Source organism: Coregonus lavaretus, assembly GCF_964263955.1.
Source record: "Coregonus lavaretus genome assembly, contig: HAP1_SCAFFOLD_3923, whole genome shotgun sequence".
In the NCBI taxonomy this organism is placed as follows: domain Eukaryota; kingdom Metazoa; phylum Chordata; class Actinopteri; order Salmoniformes; family Salmonidae; genus Coregonus; species Coregonus lavaretus.
Window position 1 is genome coordinate 23,064 of NW_028162684.1, and position 19,437 is coordinate 42,500.

At 42.2% G+C, this 19,437-nt stretch overlaps 1 protein-coding gene across 1 annotated transcript; it reads right to left on the bottom strand.

The window, feature by feature from the left end:
• Window positions 1-311: 311 nt before the first annotated feature.
• On the bottom strand, window positions 312-14,760 carry LOC311119018 (complement C1q-like protein 4; the record flags this gene model as incomplete). Its single annotated transcript, XM_084193772.1, has 2 exons — window positions 14,206-14,760; window positions 312-491 (listed from the first exon to the last, which is right to left on the bottom strand). Exons 1-2 carry the CDS (start codon window positions 14,755-14,757, stop codon window positions 312-314), a joined length of 732 nt encoding a protein of 243 aa, XP_084049898.1. The 5' UTR covers window positions 14,758-14,760.
• Between the last annotated feature and the right edge of the window lie 4,677 nt (window positions 14,761-19,437).

Below are 19,437 nucleotides of genomic sequence, written 5' to 3' on the forward strand. Positions count from 1 at the left end.
TTGGTCACGCTCTAAATGCTGAATGCATGGATAGGACTGTATGTACAACTCACAATGTTAGTAGACGGAACATATGGCATATGCTGTATATTTCTCAATGCAACCTTATGCACCTATTCTGTACATGTTGTGATATCCATATTTTCACACACACAAGGGGTCAATAAATGCACTTGGTCATGATTGGCTTAATAACACTCAACACACCCATGAAACACTTCTTCATTTGAAAAACCCTACACTCATGTCCTTTCATCCGTTCAGTGTGTTTGTGGGTGGGATTATCATAAAGCAGGGACAGTCAATCAGGGTCAGTCGGGGTAGATGAGGAACCCAGAGAAGGTGCTGTATTTGTTGGTGTTTCCTCCATGGACCTTCCCCCCGTCCAGCTGTACACACACCTCGTCCCCCACGTCTAGATGCAGGATCACACTGTTGGACGCATAGTCGTAGTTCTGGTCCGCATCCTGGGCAATGGCACTGGCCTTCACCTGTTATACACACACACACGTGTGCACATACAGAGGGGAAGACAGAGGGACAGTTAGGGGATGGACAGAACAGACAGAGCAAATGTCATGGATTGAAATACAGTTAAAACCATCAAGGTTATAACTTTAAGATAGGCAATTGTAATAGTAACTTAATTCATACACGTGTATCTACGTGTCCACATGAGTAAACCCAATTAAATGTGTTAACAAACAAGTAATGATCCACTGCCTGCGGGTCAATACAGACTGAGCTCCCCAACAGCATGCAAATGAGAATCTGTCTGAGGCTCAGGCTGGGCCTGTGACAGCAGATGCGCCCTAAATGGCACTCTATCCCCTGCACACATTTTGACCACAGTTCTACTTGCCCTGATCAAATGCTGTGCACTATAAAGGGAATAGGTTGCCATTTGAGATGCAGACAGCCAGTCAATACCATGCATATTGAGCTCTGCATCTAGCACTAGGCTAGCATCATAAAGCAACAGGGCCCTGTTTCCCAAAAGCATCTTAAGGCTAAGTTCATTGTTAAAACCGTCGTAGGAGCATCGTAAAATCTCTGAGCTGTTTCCCAAACCATCGTTATTAACGTTGCACGTGAAAATGGTCGGAATCTAACGCCTTCCTCAGACCACTCGTAGAGCAGCTAAGTGCGTCGTTAGATGCTTTTTTGCCCTCCCACGTCACTTGATACACAGAAGATCGCCACTAAACATATAATCACATGGTTTATCTGCCTCTCTGTGACCACTGATAACTTCAGAACAAAGTTGACTACAAACACAAAGTTGCCAATGTCTTTCAATTTATATTTTTAAAAAATGCTTCAAATTAAAACTGAGATGACTGCATTAAAATATAAATACAGTAGGCTATAGGTCTATTTCAATTATAATGAAATACATTTAATGTTCAATCAATTGAGTTCTATTTTGCTACTTGTTGGCTACTGTCTGTAGGCTCATTTATCTCATATATTTCATGATGTATGGCCTAACATGTGCAATGATGTGCTAAATCTTGATTTAGTGTATTATTATAGGGTAAGGGTTAGAATCAGGCCCCCAGTGTCCGGTTTGGAGCGTGAAGTCACGAGTTCTGTTGGTCGGCTACTGTGTAGCAACCTAGCGGTGCCAAACCCCTGGTCTGCACTAGAAAGGGGCCTAAGGGGGTGTGGTGTGCTCATAAATTTACTCTCTCAGGCAGGAAGAAAACGACTACTTCGAACATGATCCTTTGCTAGTTACGGCCACTTTCACCATGATCCTTAGCAATTTTTTGGTGCCATTCAGCCCCATTCAGAAATATGGCGCCCTTCAAATTCAAATACTTCTGGCTTCATGCGCCATTGGGAGTTTTCCATAGGAATCCGTGGATGATGTCAGCACTATCACTATCTACTGGTTTTAATGTCTGTGGTTAGAATAAGCCGCCTCAATATTTGCAGCCATAGGTGATAATATCTTTCTAGGACCTGATCCGTCGTCAGTATTGTGGAACAATTCTAATGTTAAGGTAAGATTTGAATGGAGAAAGCTGATCCGAGAGCAGCGTTGCCTTTCTTTCGATCCTATCAGTATCGACACACGTTCTCTCTGCGCGGTGTTTTGGGAAACGTATGTTACATCCTTCGGCCATTGTAGGGAAGATGCATTGTTAAAACACTTGTAAGCCAAAGTTCCATCGGGAAACCGGGGCCAGGTCAATAGCTGGTGGTGGAAGATACTGTTTCTGTTTCTGGATCTGACTGCCTGACTGGCTGACTTCCATCCCCATAGACTACCCATCGTCCCATGTGAACCGCTTCTTCATCTATTCTACACTTGCCAATCAGCCTTCTGCTTCATTACATATGCCTGAGAGCCCCATACACAGCTACAGCTGCTCTCTGATGATCAATAAGAGTGTGTGTGATCAGCTCTACTTCTCTTATGGTGCTTTTTTATTTATTTGTATTTATTAGGGATCCCCATTAGCAAGGCAGCCGCTACTCTTCCTGGGGTTCAAACATATTAAAGCACTTACATCACATATAAAACAAAATATAAAACAGTACATCATATGACATTATTACACCACTTCCTATCTACAATACAACATGTTTAATACCACCATACAACAATATCACAATGTGTGCGTATGCATGTGTCTGTATCCTTGTGTGTGTCTCTTCACAGTCCCTGGTGTTCCATAAGGTGTATTTATACCTGTTTTTTAAAATCTGATTCTACTGCTTGCATCAGTTACCTGATGTGGAATAGAGTTCCATGTAGTCATGGCTCTATGTAGTACTGTGTGCCTCCCATAGTCTGTTCTGGACTTGGGGACTGTGAAGAGAGCTCTGGTGGCATGTCTTTTGGGGTATGCATGGGTTTGCGAGCTGTGCGATACACATTTCTGTTCTCTGCAAGTTCATGGACAATAAAGTACATCTTATCTTATAATCACAGTCTTAAAAAAGAGAGGAGTGAGTGTATAAGATTTATATCTCAACTCAGTAGACATATGTCTGTCTGGCATCAGTGGATCTATCAGGCTCCATGTCCAGGCAGCCACAGCACTGAGCACAGACCACTCAATCTCTGTCAGCTCTCCAGACAACCGACGCACATCTCCAAGACACCACACAACACGAGAGGCTCAGAATATGATCTGCAGCTCAACTAACATCATGACTCTTAATCCCATTACTTTACTGTGTCATTGGTAACACTTTACTTAAGGCTGACAGGTATAATAATGCTTTATAAGCACGTGTGAGCCTTTATGTCCTTCTCTCCAACAAGGTGCATTATGATATCTATATGCTAAACTTAGAAAAAAAGGTGATATCTAGAACCTTCATCTTCTCTTTGAAGAACCCTTTTTGGCTGCAGGTAGAACCATTTTTGGTTCCAGGTTGAACCCTTTTGGGTTCCATGTAGAACCCTCTGTAGAAAGTGTTCTACATGGAACCCAAAAGGGTTCAACCTGGAACCAAAAAGGGTTCTACCTGGAACCAAAAATGGTTCTCCTATGGGGACAGCTAAATAACCCTTTTTTCTAAGAGTGTACATACCTGGCTAATCATTAGTAAGTAAGCCTTGTCTGAGCCAGAATGGCCCATAGTGCATTACCCCTTACTCCATCTCCTTAATGCCGAGTGCCAAACAGAGAGGCATTGGGTCCCATTTTTAGTCTTTATTATGACCGGGGATTGAACCCCCAACCTTCCAATCTCAGGGCGGACACTGAGAAGAGAACACTGATTCTTGGCTCCACATTCTGTATAAGTCATACTCAACAGACATTTACATCATTTAGCAGACACTCTTATCCAGAGCAACTAGGGTTAAGTGCCTTGCTCAAGGGCACGATCAACAGATTTTTCACCTAGTCAGCTTGGGGATTCAAACCAGCAAACTTTCAGTTACTGGCCCAACACTCCTAACCGCTAGGCTACCTGCAGACCATATCGTCTGAATTGAGACGAGCTTGTTTGTAAATTTGAATGTTTTATTTTACACCATCTATGCTCAGTGGGCAGTCAGAGGGATAGGTAGAGGGATATCATAAAGGAAGGATAGTCCTACAGTGAGCCAGGGCAATGGAGGACGAAAGAAAAAGAACATGACAGAGACGTACCACTTAGAAAACATGACAGTAAAAGGATGGCAAAAGAAGACACGGTGGTTGACATAAAGAGAGAAAGAAATCAGGGAATGAGGAGAGGAAGATAGATGTGTGGGCTGAGGGACGAGGCAACAGGGAGACGGGCGGTGTGAGGGCCAGACTGAGATCACACCACAAGACAGATGTATAGACAAGACATGCCACATGTCATGATGGCCAGACAAGTGAACAAGGCATTAGAGAGAGAAAAAGAGAATGGGTCTAGACCAGGGCTCTCCAACCCTGTTCCTGGAGAGCTACCGTCCTAATCTAGCACACCTCATTCTAATAATTAGCTGGTTGATAAACTGAATCAGGTTAGTTACAACTGGGGTTGGAGCGAAAAGCTACAGGAGGGTAGCTGTCCAGGAGCAGGGTTGGAGACCCCTGGTCTAGACGTTGTATTCGTGTACTAAATATCGATGTCTGTTTGAGTTACGTGAAATCAGTATACTCATTAATTAATCCAGAGACTGTCATGTGATGTGATTCCTCCAGGGGATATTTCCCATGTTAACTCCACCTGTATGTGTCTGTGTTTGTGGTAGTTTTCCTCATTGCTGTTAGGGGACATGACGTGGTTGGAGCTAGAGGTTATGGTGGTGACATGGTGGTGACATAGTGACAGCAGTTTTTCCCCTGCCCTTGCCATCAATGGTCTTGCCTATACTAATGCAGCCATGCTTTAGAATATATCACGGAGAGGTAATACTGTATGTTATGCTATACTTCTTAAGCGCAACATCTCCCCTAACCCCTCATTAACTTTGTGGTGGTGCTTTCATTAATCGATTAATTTATAGTCCCACGCTGACGATCTGTACATTATCTGGAAATTATGGGGGCGAAGTGGTGGGGACCTCAATACAATGTGCAATATGGACATGCTGCCATTATTCCCTTTGATTTAATATATCCCTGGGTCTTTCTTATCTTTAATCCCATAATCTTTTAATAGATCACCTGAAAGGTCAAGCGATTTCATACGGCCGTGTTAAAATGTCAGTCACCTGGCCCACTCTGTAATGACCAGCACCTGTATTAACTCTAAGTGACATGGGTTGTTTCCCAAATGGCATCTTATTCCCTACATAGAGCACTACTTTTGACCAGAGCCCTAATGGACTCTGGTCAAAAGAAGTGCACTAAATAGGGAATAGGATGCCATTTGGGGCGCAGACATGGATATGGTAGAGCTGCTGAAATATAACATAATTACCCTTCAGAGTACTATAGCTAAGGAAGCTCTGGCTCTGCCTATATATGGTGCTTGACTCTGTATGCATGCTGGATTTCAATATGAGCTAAAATGGGTGGGATTTCTGTCTAATTTGAAGACGTGATGTAACCTGTATTTGAGACTTCAAGGCAACCAATAAAAGAGTTCATGATTATGAAATATAAATCTCTCAAAATAGAGATCATGCTCTTTCCATGACATAGACTGACCAGGTGAATCCAGGTGAAAGCTATGATCCCTTATTGATATCACTTGTGAAATCCACTTCAATCAGTGTAGATGAAGGGCAGGAGACAGGTTAAAAAAGGGTTTGTAAGCCTTGAGGCTGTTCTGAGGGAAAAAGGGGGTGCAACTAGGGCTGTTACGGTGACCGTATTATGTCATGAAGGCAGTCAAATTCCACGTGACCATTTAGTCACGGTAATTAGGCTTCTCCAAGCTCTGATGCTGCTGATGGTCATTAGTAGCCTACCAAACTTGCTAACTGCCTAGTACTCAGCACTCTATTGTCCCTCTAATCACTCTGACATCAATGCAAATGTATTTCAAAATATAATCAAACACTTCATGAGACAACATTTCAATAGGCTATGCAATTGCGGGAGAAAACCGAGTGATGGCCTCTACTAAAAAGAGGAGGATCAGCTTTCTATAGGCTAGGCCTACTAATATTAAGCACATTGCTTATATTTACAACAGGAGTATAGCCTACCTGGCTGGCATGAAAATAAACAACAGGGAAAAGCGTCCTCCATTCGCTATTTAAGTGCGTAGATGACGTATTTTTTCCTGCTGCTCCTGTTTCGATACAGGTGCATTATAATGGTCCATTCTAAATCAAAACAAATGTCACACATATATTATTTAGTATATGTAATGACAAGATTAAATTAAGAATAGTCTGATGGGTGACAATATTAGCCTATCACTTGTGAATTATATATTATCACTTGTGAATGATGCCCAGCATAAGAAACAATGCCTTTTTTTGCAACTTTTTCTAATCATAGTCGCACACCTCATGTAGCCTAGCCCATAGGCCCATATGTTTAAATAAGGAATTGTATCACAACTAAAGTGGCCAAATAACTTCTTAAAATTAAGCACATTAATCCGCTTTACAAGGGGTGTAGAGCCTAACTGGCATACATAAGCAGCGCGTGAGTTTCAAGTTTGGGGAAGGTCATTTTCACCCTAAAAATGCACCTTTATAATAAAAGCATTACATGCATAATTGCATTTGCGGTCACTTTTGATAATGGTGTTTTCCGCTAATGTAACATTCACGCTTATAGCCTACTACCATGTGCGCATTGCTTCGCTTATAATGTGAAGAAATAGCCTAATAGTTTATCAACATTTTAAGCTAAACGTTCTGATCTGTTGCGTCAGCCACATTGCGTAAAATTTTTTGGGGGATGCTAGTGGTTGTATTAATTTAGGATCTAATGCATTCCACAACTGTCCCAGACTATGTTCTGAATATCTATTTCTCGCACAGAATAGAATAGGTCGACCTTTGTACTATGGGGGATAGTAGATTGGCATAGGCTAGTGCTTTTGCTGTTCGTTAGGCCTGCTCATCTTGTTGGCTGACGAAAAGTACAGTGGGGAAAAAAGTATTTAGTCAGCCACCAATTGTGCAAGTTCTCCCACTTAAAAAGATGAGAGAGGCCTGTAATTTTCATCATAGGTACACGTCAACTATGACGGACAAATTGAGGAGAAAAAATCCAGAAAATCACATTGTAGGATTTTTAATGAATTTATTTGCAAATTATGGTGGAAAATAAGTATTTGGTCACCTACAAACAAGCAAGATTTCTGGCTCTCACAGACCTGTAACTTCTTCTTTAAGAGGCTCCTCTGTCCTCCACTCGTTACCTGTATTAATGGCACCTGTTTGAACTTGTTATCAGTATAAAAGACACCTGTACACAACCTCAAACAGTCACACTCCAAACTCCACTATGACCAAGACCAAAGAGCTGTCAAAGGACACCAGAAACAAAATTGTAGACCTGCACCAGGCTGGGAATACTGAATCTGCAATAGGTAAGCAGCTTGGTTTGAAGAAATCAACTGTGGGAGCAATTATTAGGAAATGGAAGACATACAAGACCACTGATAATCTCCCTCGATCTGGGGCTCCACGCAAGATCTCACCCCGTGGGGTCAAAATGATCACAAGAACGGTGAGCAAAAATCCCAGAACCACACGGGGGGACCTAGTGAATGACCTGCAGAGAGCTGGGACCAAAGTAACAAAGCCTACCATCAGTAACACACTACGCCGCCAGGGACTCAAATCCTGCAGTGCCAGACGTGTCCCCCTGCTTAAGCCAGTACATGTCCAGGCCCATCTGAAGTTTGCTAGAGTGCATTTGGATGATCCAGAAGAGGATTGGGAGAATGTCATATGGTCAGATGAAACCAAAATATAACTTTTTGGTAAAAACTCAACTCGTCGTGTTTGGAGGACAAAGAATGCTGAGTTGCATCCAAAGAACACCATACCTACTGTGAAGCATGGGGGTGGAAACATCATGCTTTGGGGCTGTTTTTCTGCAAAGGGACCAGGACGACTGATCCGTGTAAAAGAAAGAATGAATGGGGCCATGTATCATGAGATTTTGAGTGAAAACCTCCTTCCATCAGCAAGGGCATTGAAGATGAAACGTGGCTGGGTCTTTCAGCATGACAATGATCCCAAACACACCGCCCAGGCAACAAAGGAGTGGCTTCGTAAGAAGCATTTCAAGGTCCTGGAGTGGCCTAGCCAGTCTCCAGATCTCAACCCCATAGAACATCTTTGGAGGGAGTTGAAAGTCCATGTTGCCCAGCGACAGCCCCAAAACATCACTGCTCTAGAGGAGATCTGCATGGAGGAATGGGCCAAAATACCAGCAACAGTGTGTGAAAACCTTGTGAAGACTTACAGAAAACGTTTGACCTATGTCATTGCCAACAAAGGGTATATAACAAAGTATTGAGAAACTTTTGTTATTGACCAAATACTTATTATCCACCATAATTTGCAAATAAATTCATAAAAAATCCTACAATGTGATTTTCTGGATAATTTTTCTCATTTTGTCTGTCATAGTTGACGTGTACCTATGATGAAAATTACAGGCCTCTCTCATCTTTTTAAGTGGGAGAACTTGCACAATTGGTGGCTGACTAAATACTTTTTTCCCCATTGTAAATGTGGACAGTTCTTCCAATATCTTCAATATGCACCTAGGAAAAGCAGTTGCGTCCCCGATGTGTCTGTCTTCACTTGTAGCCTGTGAGAAAGACCCGATCACGTGATGGAGCGCACAGCACTCAGGGAGAAGGGCACAACGGCCACTGGCCGCAAAAGGCATGGATTTCTTTAGGATGCATTACGGCCACACAAAGGGGATGCCGCCGTGAAAATCTAGGCATGATCAAGTGCTTGTCAAATTGTGAATGAGTGACTGATGTAGTGTGTACAGACTGCGCAAAAAAACAGGTGAAGCAGAATGCCAAGAGTGTGCAAACCTGTCATCAAGGCAAACGGTGGCTACTTTGAAGAATCTCAAATATAAAATATAGTTTGATTTATTTAACACTTTTTTGGTTACTACATGATTCCATATGTGTTATTTCATAGTTTTGATGTCTTCACTATTATTCTACAATGTAAAAATAAAGAATAACCCTGGAATGAGTAAGTGTGTTCAAACTTTTGACTGGTACTATATATATATATATATATATATATATATATATATATATATATATATATATATATATATATATATATATATATATATATTAACAAAAACATATATGGGGATTGGAAATTATGCAGACAATTGCATTGATGGAAACTACAATCTTTCTGCAATATTTAAGCTGAAAAAAAAAAAAAATATATATATATATATCTCAAGGATGATCAATGGAAACAGGATGCACCTGAGCTCAATTTTGAGTCTCATAGCAAAGGGTCTGAATACTTATTTAAATAAGTATTTATGTTTTTTATTTTTAATACATTTGCTGAAATTTCTAAAAACCTGTTTTCACTTTGTCATTATGGGGTATCGTGTGTAGATTGATGAGGAAAACAATTAATTTAATCCATTTTAGAATAAGGCTGTAACGTAACAAAATGTGGAAAAGGGTAAAGGGTCTGAATACTTTCCAAATGCACTGTATATATACAAATCTGGGTACGCAACCAATACACTTTTATTTGATTTTAATTACATGTACTTACCTAGTAGTCTAGACTGTTATTGTATAAGACTGTTTATGTAAAATACCAAAAACAAACCGTGAGTAGAAGAAGAGAAACCTTACCATATGTTATCAAAATTTACAATTTATCCCAAAGTATAATATCTTGCAAATTGAGATATTTTGCATATCACAGTAATGCCACTTACATAGTAAACTGTATTTATAAGAAGGTAGTCCACTAGATGTTGTTGGCACTCACCCTCATTCATGTAAAATGCCAACAAAACTCTAGAAAACAGTGCAATGCTAAAGTAACTTGTTTCCCTCTAATACCCAACCAAGAGTCCTCTTGGGGTAGCGAAAACCTTTTCAATAATTTTTTTTTATTTCTACTGCAGCAGAGAGAGAGAGTCCCCTAGGTAAGTTTAAGAGCTACTTTTCTATTGGCTTCGCTCTAATAGGTCAGTATATCACTGCCAATGAATCCTGTCAGTTTTATCACCACTGAACCAAGGCACTACAGATAAAAACAAGACTTTGTATACCCCCACATCTCCCTGCTGGTTTCACAGAATAGCCATGCTTGATCAGTTTGTTACCCTAGCCACCCCCAGCCCTCCTTCACCATCACCCTCCTCCTATCAACCCTCTGGTCCTTCTGTTTTCTCTTTCTCCTTTCGTCTACCCTTGTCTGTCTCTTTCTACACACACATTCACACATCCCAGGTTGTATATGAAATGACAGTGCAGCTGCTCCCCCTCCCTCCCTCCCTCCCTCCCTCCCACCCTCCTATCCAGGACCGTTTACCAGAGACTCTGTGATGAAAGGGCCAGACCCAGCCAGACACAGCGCGAGAGACAGCCCCAGGCTCTAGGCTGGCCCCAGGGGCCCCATTGCTCCTCACAGCCCCAAGATCAGCTCAGTGTGGCGGCCTCACATGGAGGAGCTCACTCCCCCTCTCCTGGCCATCTCCATCCCCCTGTTGCTCTCTCTCTCTCTCTCTCTCTCTCTCTCTCTCTCTCTCTCTCTCTCTCTCTCTCTCTCTCTCTCTCTCTCTCTCTCTCTCTCTCTCTCTCTCTCTCTCTCCCGCTCTCTCTCTCTCTCTCTCTCTCTCTCTCTCTCTCTCTCTCTCTCTCTCTCTTGCTCCCACTCAACCCCCACCTCCACATTCATCTCCTTCATAATCCTACCATGCCTCCCTCACGTCTGTTTGTCTCTCTGTCATTTCACCATTACCAGCAAAAATAGCAGACCTACATAAATAATCCTTTCACATATTGGAGCAATATTTCTACCATAAAAGCCCCTGCACCCAAATATCATGCTTTATACATGCATAATAAATCATGTTAAAAATCGTACAAAATAATAGACTTATAGTGTTGAATGCTTGGGGAAATCAAAAGTGGCCACATTCCAGCATTTTTAAGTGCAGACTATATGCCTGAGGAACAAAGCACCACTTCCCAGTTTGCCCAAAATAATGCGGAGGATGACATATGCTGGGTGTCAATGGGAAGTCACAGTAACACAGCATCACGGTCACCAGCAACATGAGATGCTAATGTAATATTGGCTTGTCACTACGGACGTCTATCAGAATGACCAGCTAACCTTTACAGATGACAATCAATCGTTGTTGTTATTTAAATGATATATGAGAAAACACATTGCTAAGAGTAAATATATTTAGCATATATTTATTGTGTATATATCATTACCTTGGTCAAATCTATGTTTATGTTATGGTAACAGAATATATTACCTCTACAGTGGAGTGGATGAATCAGTTAATTAATCTGATTGGTTTTTAAACTGTTAACCACCACATATAGCATATACACCACTACTAACAGCCACATACAGTCGCTGACTCTATAACATATCTAAGATGTAATAAAGTTTGACCAGTAGACTGTAGCCGTATGGGCGCCATAGCCATAGCTCCATACACACACACACACACACACACACACACACACACACACACACACACACACACACACACACACACACACACACACACACACACACACACACACACACACACACACACACACACACACTTAATTAATCTGCCTTAGAGTTGACACTGGACAGCCACACAGGGCTTAACTGAACCTTTAGCTGGCTGGCTGGATGTAGACATGCTTCATGTCCAGTGTAGACTCCGTGACCTGCGTCTCATTTAGAAACAACTACCATACGGACACTGACCAGAGCATGGAAAATAATTGAGGCATTGATAGATGTACAAAGTCATCAGCAGGTGTCTGGAAACAGAATGTAACTATGTAAATGTTGAGTAAGAAGTAGTTATAATGTAGCACCATAAATGAGAGAAGCATGGTGGGTGTGTGGGTGTTCACATTGATTTTCAGGATGGAACGCATTTTCTCCAAGTTGATATTTTCAGACCAGCTCAGTGCCCTTGTGGTTATGAAGAATGAATTTTCACAACTTTGATATTTTGTGTTTATGAACCTTTAAACCCACGGCTATAGACAGACACTATGGTGCGCATCCCAAATGGCACCCTATTCCCTATAGTACACTACTTGAGCCCTATAGGCTGCAGTAAAAAGTGCATTATATAGATAATAGGCTGCCATTTGGGACACACACAACTTTCTCACAAAGTTGCAATACTGCTGCACCTGCAGCAATGGAAGAAGATGTCCTTTGACTCTAAAGTCAGAAGGAATACAGCCTGTTGGACACAGCGGCCATTTTGTACATACTGTACCATCAATCGACTGACAGGGATATAGCCTCAGGCATAGAGCTCTTCTGCCTCAGTTGTTCAGAATGTAATGCACCATTTGGAGGGTTCGAAGAGTGAACATCAGGTAAAAGAAAGATAAGACTTGGACACGAGACAGCATACAGAGTTCAAAAGGACATTACTTTATTCTTGGTCAGGCAACCACCATCTCAATCAGTTTATGTGACAGACGGGAATTAATAGACACAGGTCAGGCATTTCTAATCAATGATCTCCAACTCCAATTTCAACTTTTACAAGAATAAGACCACACAGCAGAACAGTAGTGATTCATTTACACCACACTTCTATCTACATACATCTAATCTCTCACGTGGACAGATGCATGTAACATAAATGGTATCGTAGCGTCTGTCAACAGACTGTGGGAAGCAACAACTAACAAAGAAACATTGTCCTGGTGTGCTGGTTTTTCGTCACTGACCATTTGGACAAATCCTCAGATGCAACTAGGCAAGATTTTAGCTCTAGGTTTCCGAGATTAAGTAAGCGAAATACATATCCCAAAAAACTGTCTGGGGAATCGACTAGGCTGCAGTCAAGGTAACTCGAAAAATAATCTTCTTATATTTAGAGTGGAACATAAACACTGATATTGTGCTGGAGATAATGAATATGAGGGTAAAAAGTGGTGAAGTGTCCCTTTAAACTGATTTCTAATATGAGATCTGATCTCTATATAAACTGTTAAAATAAATGGGACCACCTGATGGTTGTGAGATGGACCTGGGTCTCTGTGACGTTAAATAATTGAGTTGAGTGAAACTATAATTTATGGACAATCAATGGACAAGGACGAGTGGAGGGAGAGGGGGGTAGAAGTGGAGGAGAAGGGGTAGAGGGAGGTGGGGCAGAGGAGGGGGTAGAGGGTGGTAGAGGCAGGAGAGGGGCATACGGGGGGGTAGAGCGGAGGCAAGAGTGGGGGGGTGGGGGTGGTGTTTCAGGGGATCTAATCTAGGAGTTATGAATGATTTAACAGGGTGATGAGATGACTGGAATGACAATATATCTGATATCGCTAACTGGTAGCCAAATACATTTACTCAGGCTTTGGACACATTTAAAGGACTAAATGCCACACTGTTAAAAGAAAGAGTAAGGTGACTGTCTGATTAATTAAGATGAAAACATAGCCGTGTTAAAGTCCTCAAATTAAATCCCTGTGATTTATCCCACACCTCTTCTTTTCCTCTCCAATTATTTGTTCCTCTTCCCACCATCAGGCCCTCTATCTTTAATTAGTACCAGGGGAAAGAGAGAACAGGGAACGAGGGATGAGTGGATGAGTGGCCTGTCAGTTTCACTTTCATTATTTATTTATCTATCTGACGTGTAAGCTGACTCGTCCGCATAGTGACAGCCTGTATCCCAAATAGCACCCTATTCCTATGGGCCCTATATAGTGCACTATATAGGGAATAGGGTGCCATTTGGGACGCAGGCCTGGTGTATGATATCGACTCATTTTACTTTCCTTTGGCGAAGACCGACGGCAGCATACTGCCACTTGTCATTTGGCTATGGCTTGTGGGAATGCAAATATTAGTAGCTGTGATTTTAAAGTGTAAATTGTGATTTTAAAGCATGACTTCTCTTTAATGAGGGAAAATATTTTCTTAGTTCTATATTTTGCTGCCGTGTTGCTGCGGCCCATAGATACAGGGAAATGTGATGTGAATTGAAAGTGACCGATGATGTATAGCAAAGGTGAAAGTGAGTCAATTAGTGATTCTGAGGCAATGGTCAATGGAGATGTGTTGCTTGGACAAACATACATGCACGCACGCACACCCACATGCACACACTCTCTCTCTCCTACCTGTCCATTCTTCTTCAGGTCGGCCCACATGCTGGTCCCATCTCCGCCCCTCATCAGAACATGGTAGGTGAAGTAGTAGATACCTGGTAGAGGACAGGTGAACTTCCCAGTACTAGGCTCATAGTAGTTCCCTACATTGGTCACCTCATCATCAAACTTCAACACCTCGCTGCCCTCGTGCTGTTTCCTTAGCCCTGCATAGAAGGCAATCTTGGGGCTGTAGAAGGAGGGGACGTAACCATTAGGTCCAGGGCCGGGAGGCCCCTGTGGGCCTGGCTTGCCTGGTTCCCCAGGGGGCCCTCGGGCACCTGGAGGACCAGAGATCCCAGGGACCCCGCTGTACCCCGTTTTCTTCCGTCCAGGGTAGTCCGGTTGGGGGGACACGGCTGTCAGCTCCTGGCCTGGTTGGGCAGTACTATATGGGTCACAGACCATTCTGCAGCTCCCCAGCATCTCATAATGGGTCCCCCCTCCGCCACTTCCTGGGTTAGCTCCTCCCCCTTTGGTGGTGTGGACCAATAGGGGGATGGCGATCAGGAGGAGTAGGACCATGGCCACGCCCACGGCGGCTCCGATGACACACTTCCAGCGGCTGAGACGAGAGGAGGCCAGGGTCAGAAAGTCCTCCTCCCCTTTAGACGGAATGGTGCCGGGTGCCAGGGTGAACTATAGAGAGACAGAATATGAAAGAGTGGAAGGAGGGATGGGTGGATGAAAGACTAGAAGGAGTGTATGGAGAGGTTTGGCTGCTGTATGAATGTGGTGCTCTTAGACTAGGAGAACAGGCATCAGCAGCCAATAGAGAGGGTCCGTTGAGACACCATGAGTAGAATGTGGGCGAGAAAAGGAAGATAGCGGACGGAGAGATCAATGACAAAGGGAAGAGAGGAACAACAAGGGAGAGGGGGATGACGACGGGAAGGGGTGGTGAAGGAGCAGGATTTAACTCTTTTAAAATCAGTGATCAGACAACACTGTGTTGTAGTTGTTCTGGACAAAGATCTGGTTTGGATTGTGTTGGATAGGTTAGAGAAAACATCATTTATTTCATTTAGCCTCTTTCACCCGTTTTTTCCAGTTCTTGTCTTCCAGAGTTCTTCTTCGCTTTGATCAAATTCCTTCTCTTTTCTGTGCATCAAACATCAACCAAACCCAGCTCAAGAGAAGGTACAATAGTTAACTTATGACATCAGAACTTATCCAGAGCTCACTGATTCGATATCAGGTGCCAAATTCAGCTAATTATGTACTGTAGTTGGCAATTGTGGTTTGTTTAATAAAGAGTAATTCACAGTCTCTTCTTCAATAGAACACTTCTGCTTTCCTTAATGTCCCCCTAAGAAGGACAGAATCTCACCTAATAGAGGTGTCTCTGAACTAAATGTGTCATGACTGAGAGGGAAAAGATGGGAAGAGAAGGAAAAAATAAAGTCGATGTATTCAGAGTTCCCTTCCTGTCATAATCATTTTAGTCCTCTGTGTTTATAGGGTGGTAGTATTATAGGGTGTCCTGGTTTAATTGGAGGGTGCCGGGGAGAGGAAGCAATAATATCTTTATTTTGTGATCCAAGGTATATTCCTCTATTCTGGGACTCACAAAGTCTGTGGAAAGATGAAGAACAAAAATACATTCATATAGTGTTTCTATTGGTTGAGCTTTTTTTTATTATCCCATCCAATGAATATAATTATCCACCCTAAAAATCTAAAGTCCTTGAGGTTTGACACTGACCACTCTCATTTAAAACAACTGGTATTTTCTACATGGAGGACACTGTTTTATTTTCGGTCCTCTTTTCAGATGTTATAAGATAAATGCACAAATAAGGCAATTATTGAAATCGTTTATGAGATCTTACTGGGTAAAAATCCAATTAATCTGACAAAATGTAGTTTTATATTCATCCAAAGCAATCCCTACATATATAACTAACAGCATGTTTAAAGGAATTTAATTCATTTCCAATTATCAAATGTTATTTGTTATATACTTATTTATCGAATTATTATTAGCTTATAGGTAGCCTACAGTATTTCTCTTCGTTTTTATCACTGTTCAAACATGTCTCACTCTCTCCATGACAAATCTGGGGAACCGACACATAAAATCGAAAAGCATGCACCGCACCGTATTTTTACTCACTTTCTGTCTTCCTACTATAGTGAAACTGGGGTCAAGAAGATTTCTCCACCAGGCGTCTTTGAATCGAGTCTATCCAGGTACGAATCCTCCTCGTGCGATGACACTCAGCGAGGAACTTCGCGTGCCAAATGAATAGCCGAAGGCGCGCGCACTTTTTAAGCAGGAGATGGCCGGAAAGTGAAGTGAAGGAATAAGAAATCACTTCTTCTCACCACCACCTCTACGGTAATTTCCCGTTTCGACTGAGATCAGTACAGCCAGGTTACTTATAAAGTCCAACATAGATCTCCATAAATTAGGGAAATAACCAACCCGAAGTTGCTAGAAATGTTTTTGTCGCCTTTGTTAGCTTGTCCAAGTTGCTGTTCAGTGTTGAACATTGAGCAACCTTGTGTTTATAAAAACCTAGTTACTTTGAGGAACTGATGTTTTCTATCCATCAAACCACGTTGAAAAAGCTTCCAATCCCTCCATGTGTAGGCAACACCTGTAAGATCTCTCTCTCTCTCTCTCTCTCTCTCTCTCTCTCTCTCTCTCTCTCTCTCTCTCTCTCTCTCTCTCTATCCTTATGTTTTTTATTGCAGGCATTGTGTTACAAAATATAGCCTTTGGGCTATTATAAGGGGGAAATAATTACATGTATTTTGTATGGAAGCCCATTCCCACCACCAATTATTATTTTTTATGTCAATACTATCTAAAAATGTCAAGAAATTAAGTCCACATTTTGAGATACACTATATATACAAAAGTAGGTGGACACCCCTTCAAATTAGTGGCTTCGGCTATTTCAGCCACACACCCTTGCTGACAGGTGTATACAATCGAGCACACAAGCATGCAATCTCCATAGACAAACATTGGCAGTAGAATGGCCTTACTGAAGAGCTCAGTGACTTTCAACTTGGCAACGTCATAGGATGCCACCTTTCCAACAAGTCAGTTCGTCAAATTTCTGTCCTGCTAGAGCTGCCCCAGTCAACTGTAAGTGCTGTTATTGTCAAGTGGAAACGTCTAGGAGCAACAACGGCTCAGCCGTGAAGTGGTAGGCCACACAAGAACTGTTCGTCGGGAGCTTCATGAAATGGGTTTCCATGGTCTAGCAGCCGCACACATCGGCTGGAGTGGTGTAAAGCTCACCGCCATTGGACTCTGGAGCAGTGGAAACGCGTTCTCTGGAGTGATGAATCATGCTTCACCATCTGGCAGTCCGATGCGAAATCTGGGTTTGGCGGATGCCAGGAGAACGCTACCTGCCCAAATGCATAGTGCCAACTGTCAAGTTTGGTGGAGGAGGAATAATGGTCTGGGGCTGTTCTTCATGGTTCGGGCTAGGCTCTGTGGTGGAAATTCTAACCAGAAAGGAAGAGAGACTGCAGATTCTTCAAAACCACTTATTTTATTATAACAATTGCAATTCTGGAGCGGTTAACAATCACACAGGTGCAGAGTTAAGAGCCCAACGAAGAAGAGTTGGGTCACAGTTTTTATGAGAAAAAGTAAAAAAGAGACAGTCACATAGACAAAGGGGAAGTGTTCTAGCAGTGGGAGCAAGTCTCATTAGTACATCATATTACTTTAGTTAAATGCATAGATACACTGGATAAACATTATAACAGACTTTAATTAAATGCATAGATACACTAGATAAACATTATTACAGCAATTTTTGCCACCATAGCCCCTTAGTTCCAGTGAAGGGAAATCTTAACACTACAGCATACAATGACATTCTAGACGATTCTGTGCTTCCAACATTGTGGCAACAGTTTGGGGAAGGCCCTTTCCTGTTCCAGCATGACAATGCCTCCATGCAAAAAGCGAGGATCATACAGAAATAATTTGTTGAGATCTGTGTGGAACAACTTGACTAGCCTGCACAAAGCCCTGACCTCAACCCCATCAAACACCTTTGGGATGAATTGGAACGCAGACTGCGAGCCAGGCCTAATCGCCCAACATCAGTGCCCGACCTCACTAATGCTCTTGTGGCTGAATGTCCCCACAGCAATTTTCCAACATCTAGTGGAAAGCCTTCCCAGAAAAGTGGAGGCTCTTATAGCAGCAAAGGGGGGACCAACTCCATATTAATGCCCATGATTTTGGAATGCGATGTTCGACGAGCAGGTGTCCACATACTTTTAGTCATGTAGTGTATGTCAGCAAGTCCCCGCAGCAATGTTCCAACAGTGGACGCTTCGTTAAAAGAAAACTAGAAAACAACTGCGATGGACAATAGAACTAACCCTGCATAAATCAAGCTCAGCCCTGTTAGTTCTATTTTCCAATCACAGTTGTTGTCTATTATAATTATTTTACTATGTGACCTGATTAGAAAAAATCTGGTCCCATCATAGCCCATATAAAACCGTTTTACATCTGATTTATTACTATGTCATACCCTGGGTTTGGAGTTTTACCTGGTTAGGTTAGCCTAACAGATCAGGGAAAACTCGGGGCCCCAGGAAAACACTCCTGTGGTACCACCTCTGAAATCACCACAAAATGTTACAAATGAAGAAACATATCCTATAAGTATAAGTTAAATTTGTACTTACAGTACCAGTCAAAAGTTTGTACACACCTACTCATTCAAGGGTTTTTCTTTATTTTCACAATTTTTTACATTGTAGAATAATAGTGAAGACATCAAAACTATGAAATAACACATTTGGAATAATGTAGTAACCAAAAAAGTGTTAAACAAATACAAACATATTTTATATTTGAGATTCTTCAAATAGCCACCCTTTGCCTTGATGACAGCTTTGCACACTCATGGCATTCTCTCAACCAGCGTCACCTGGAATGCTTTTCCAAAAGTCTTGAAGGAGTTCCCACATATGCTTAGCACTTGTTGGCTGCTTTTCCTTCACTCTGTCGTCCAACTCATCCCAAACCATCTCAATTGGGTTGAGGTCGGGGGATTGTGGAGGCCAGGTCATCTGATGCAGCTCTCCATCACTCTCCTTCTTTGTAAAATAGTCCTTACACAGCCTGGAGGTGTGTTGGATCATTGTCCTGTTGAAAAACAAATGATAATCCCACTAAACCCAAACCAAATGGGATGGCTTATCGCTGCAGAATGC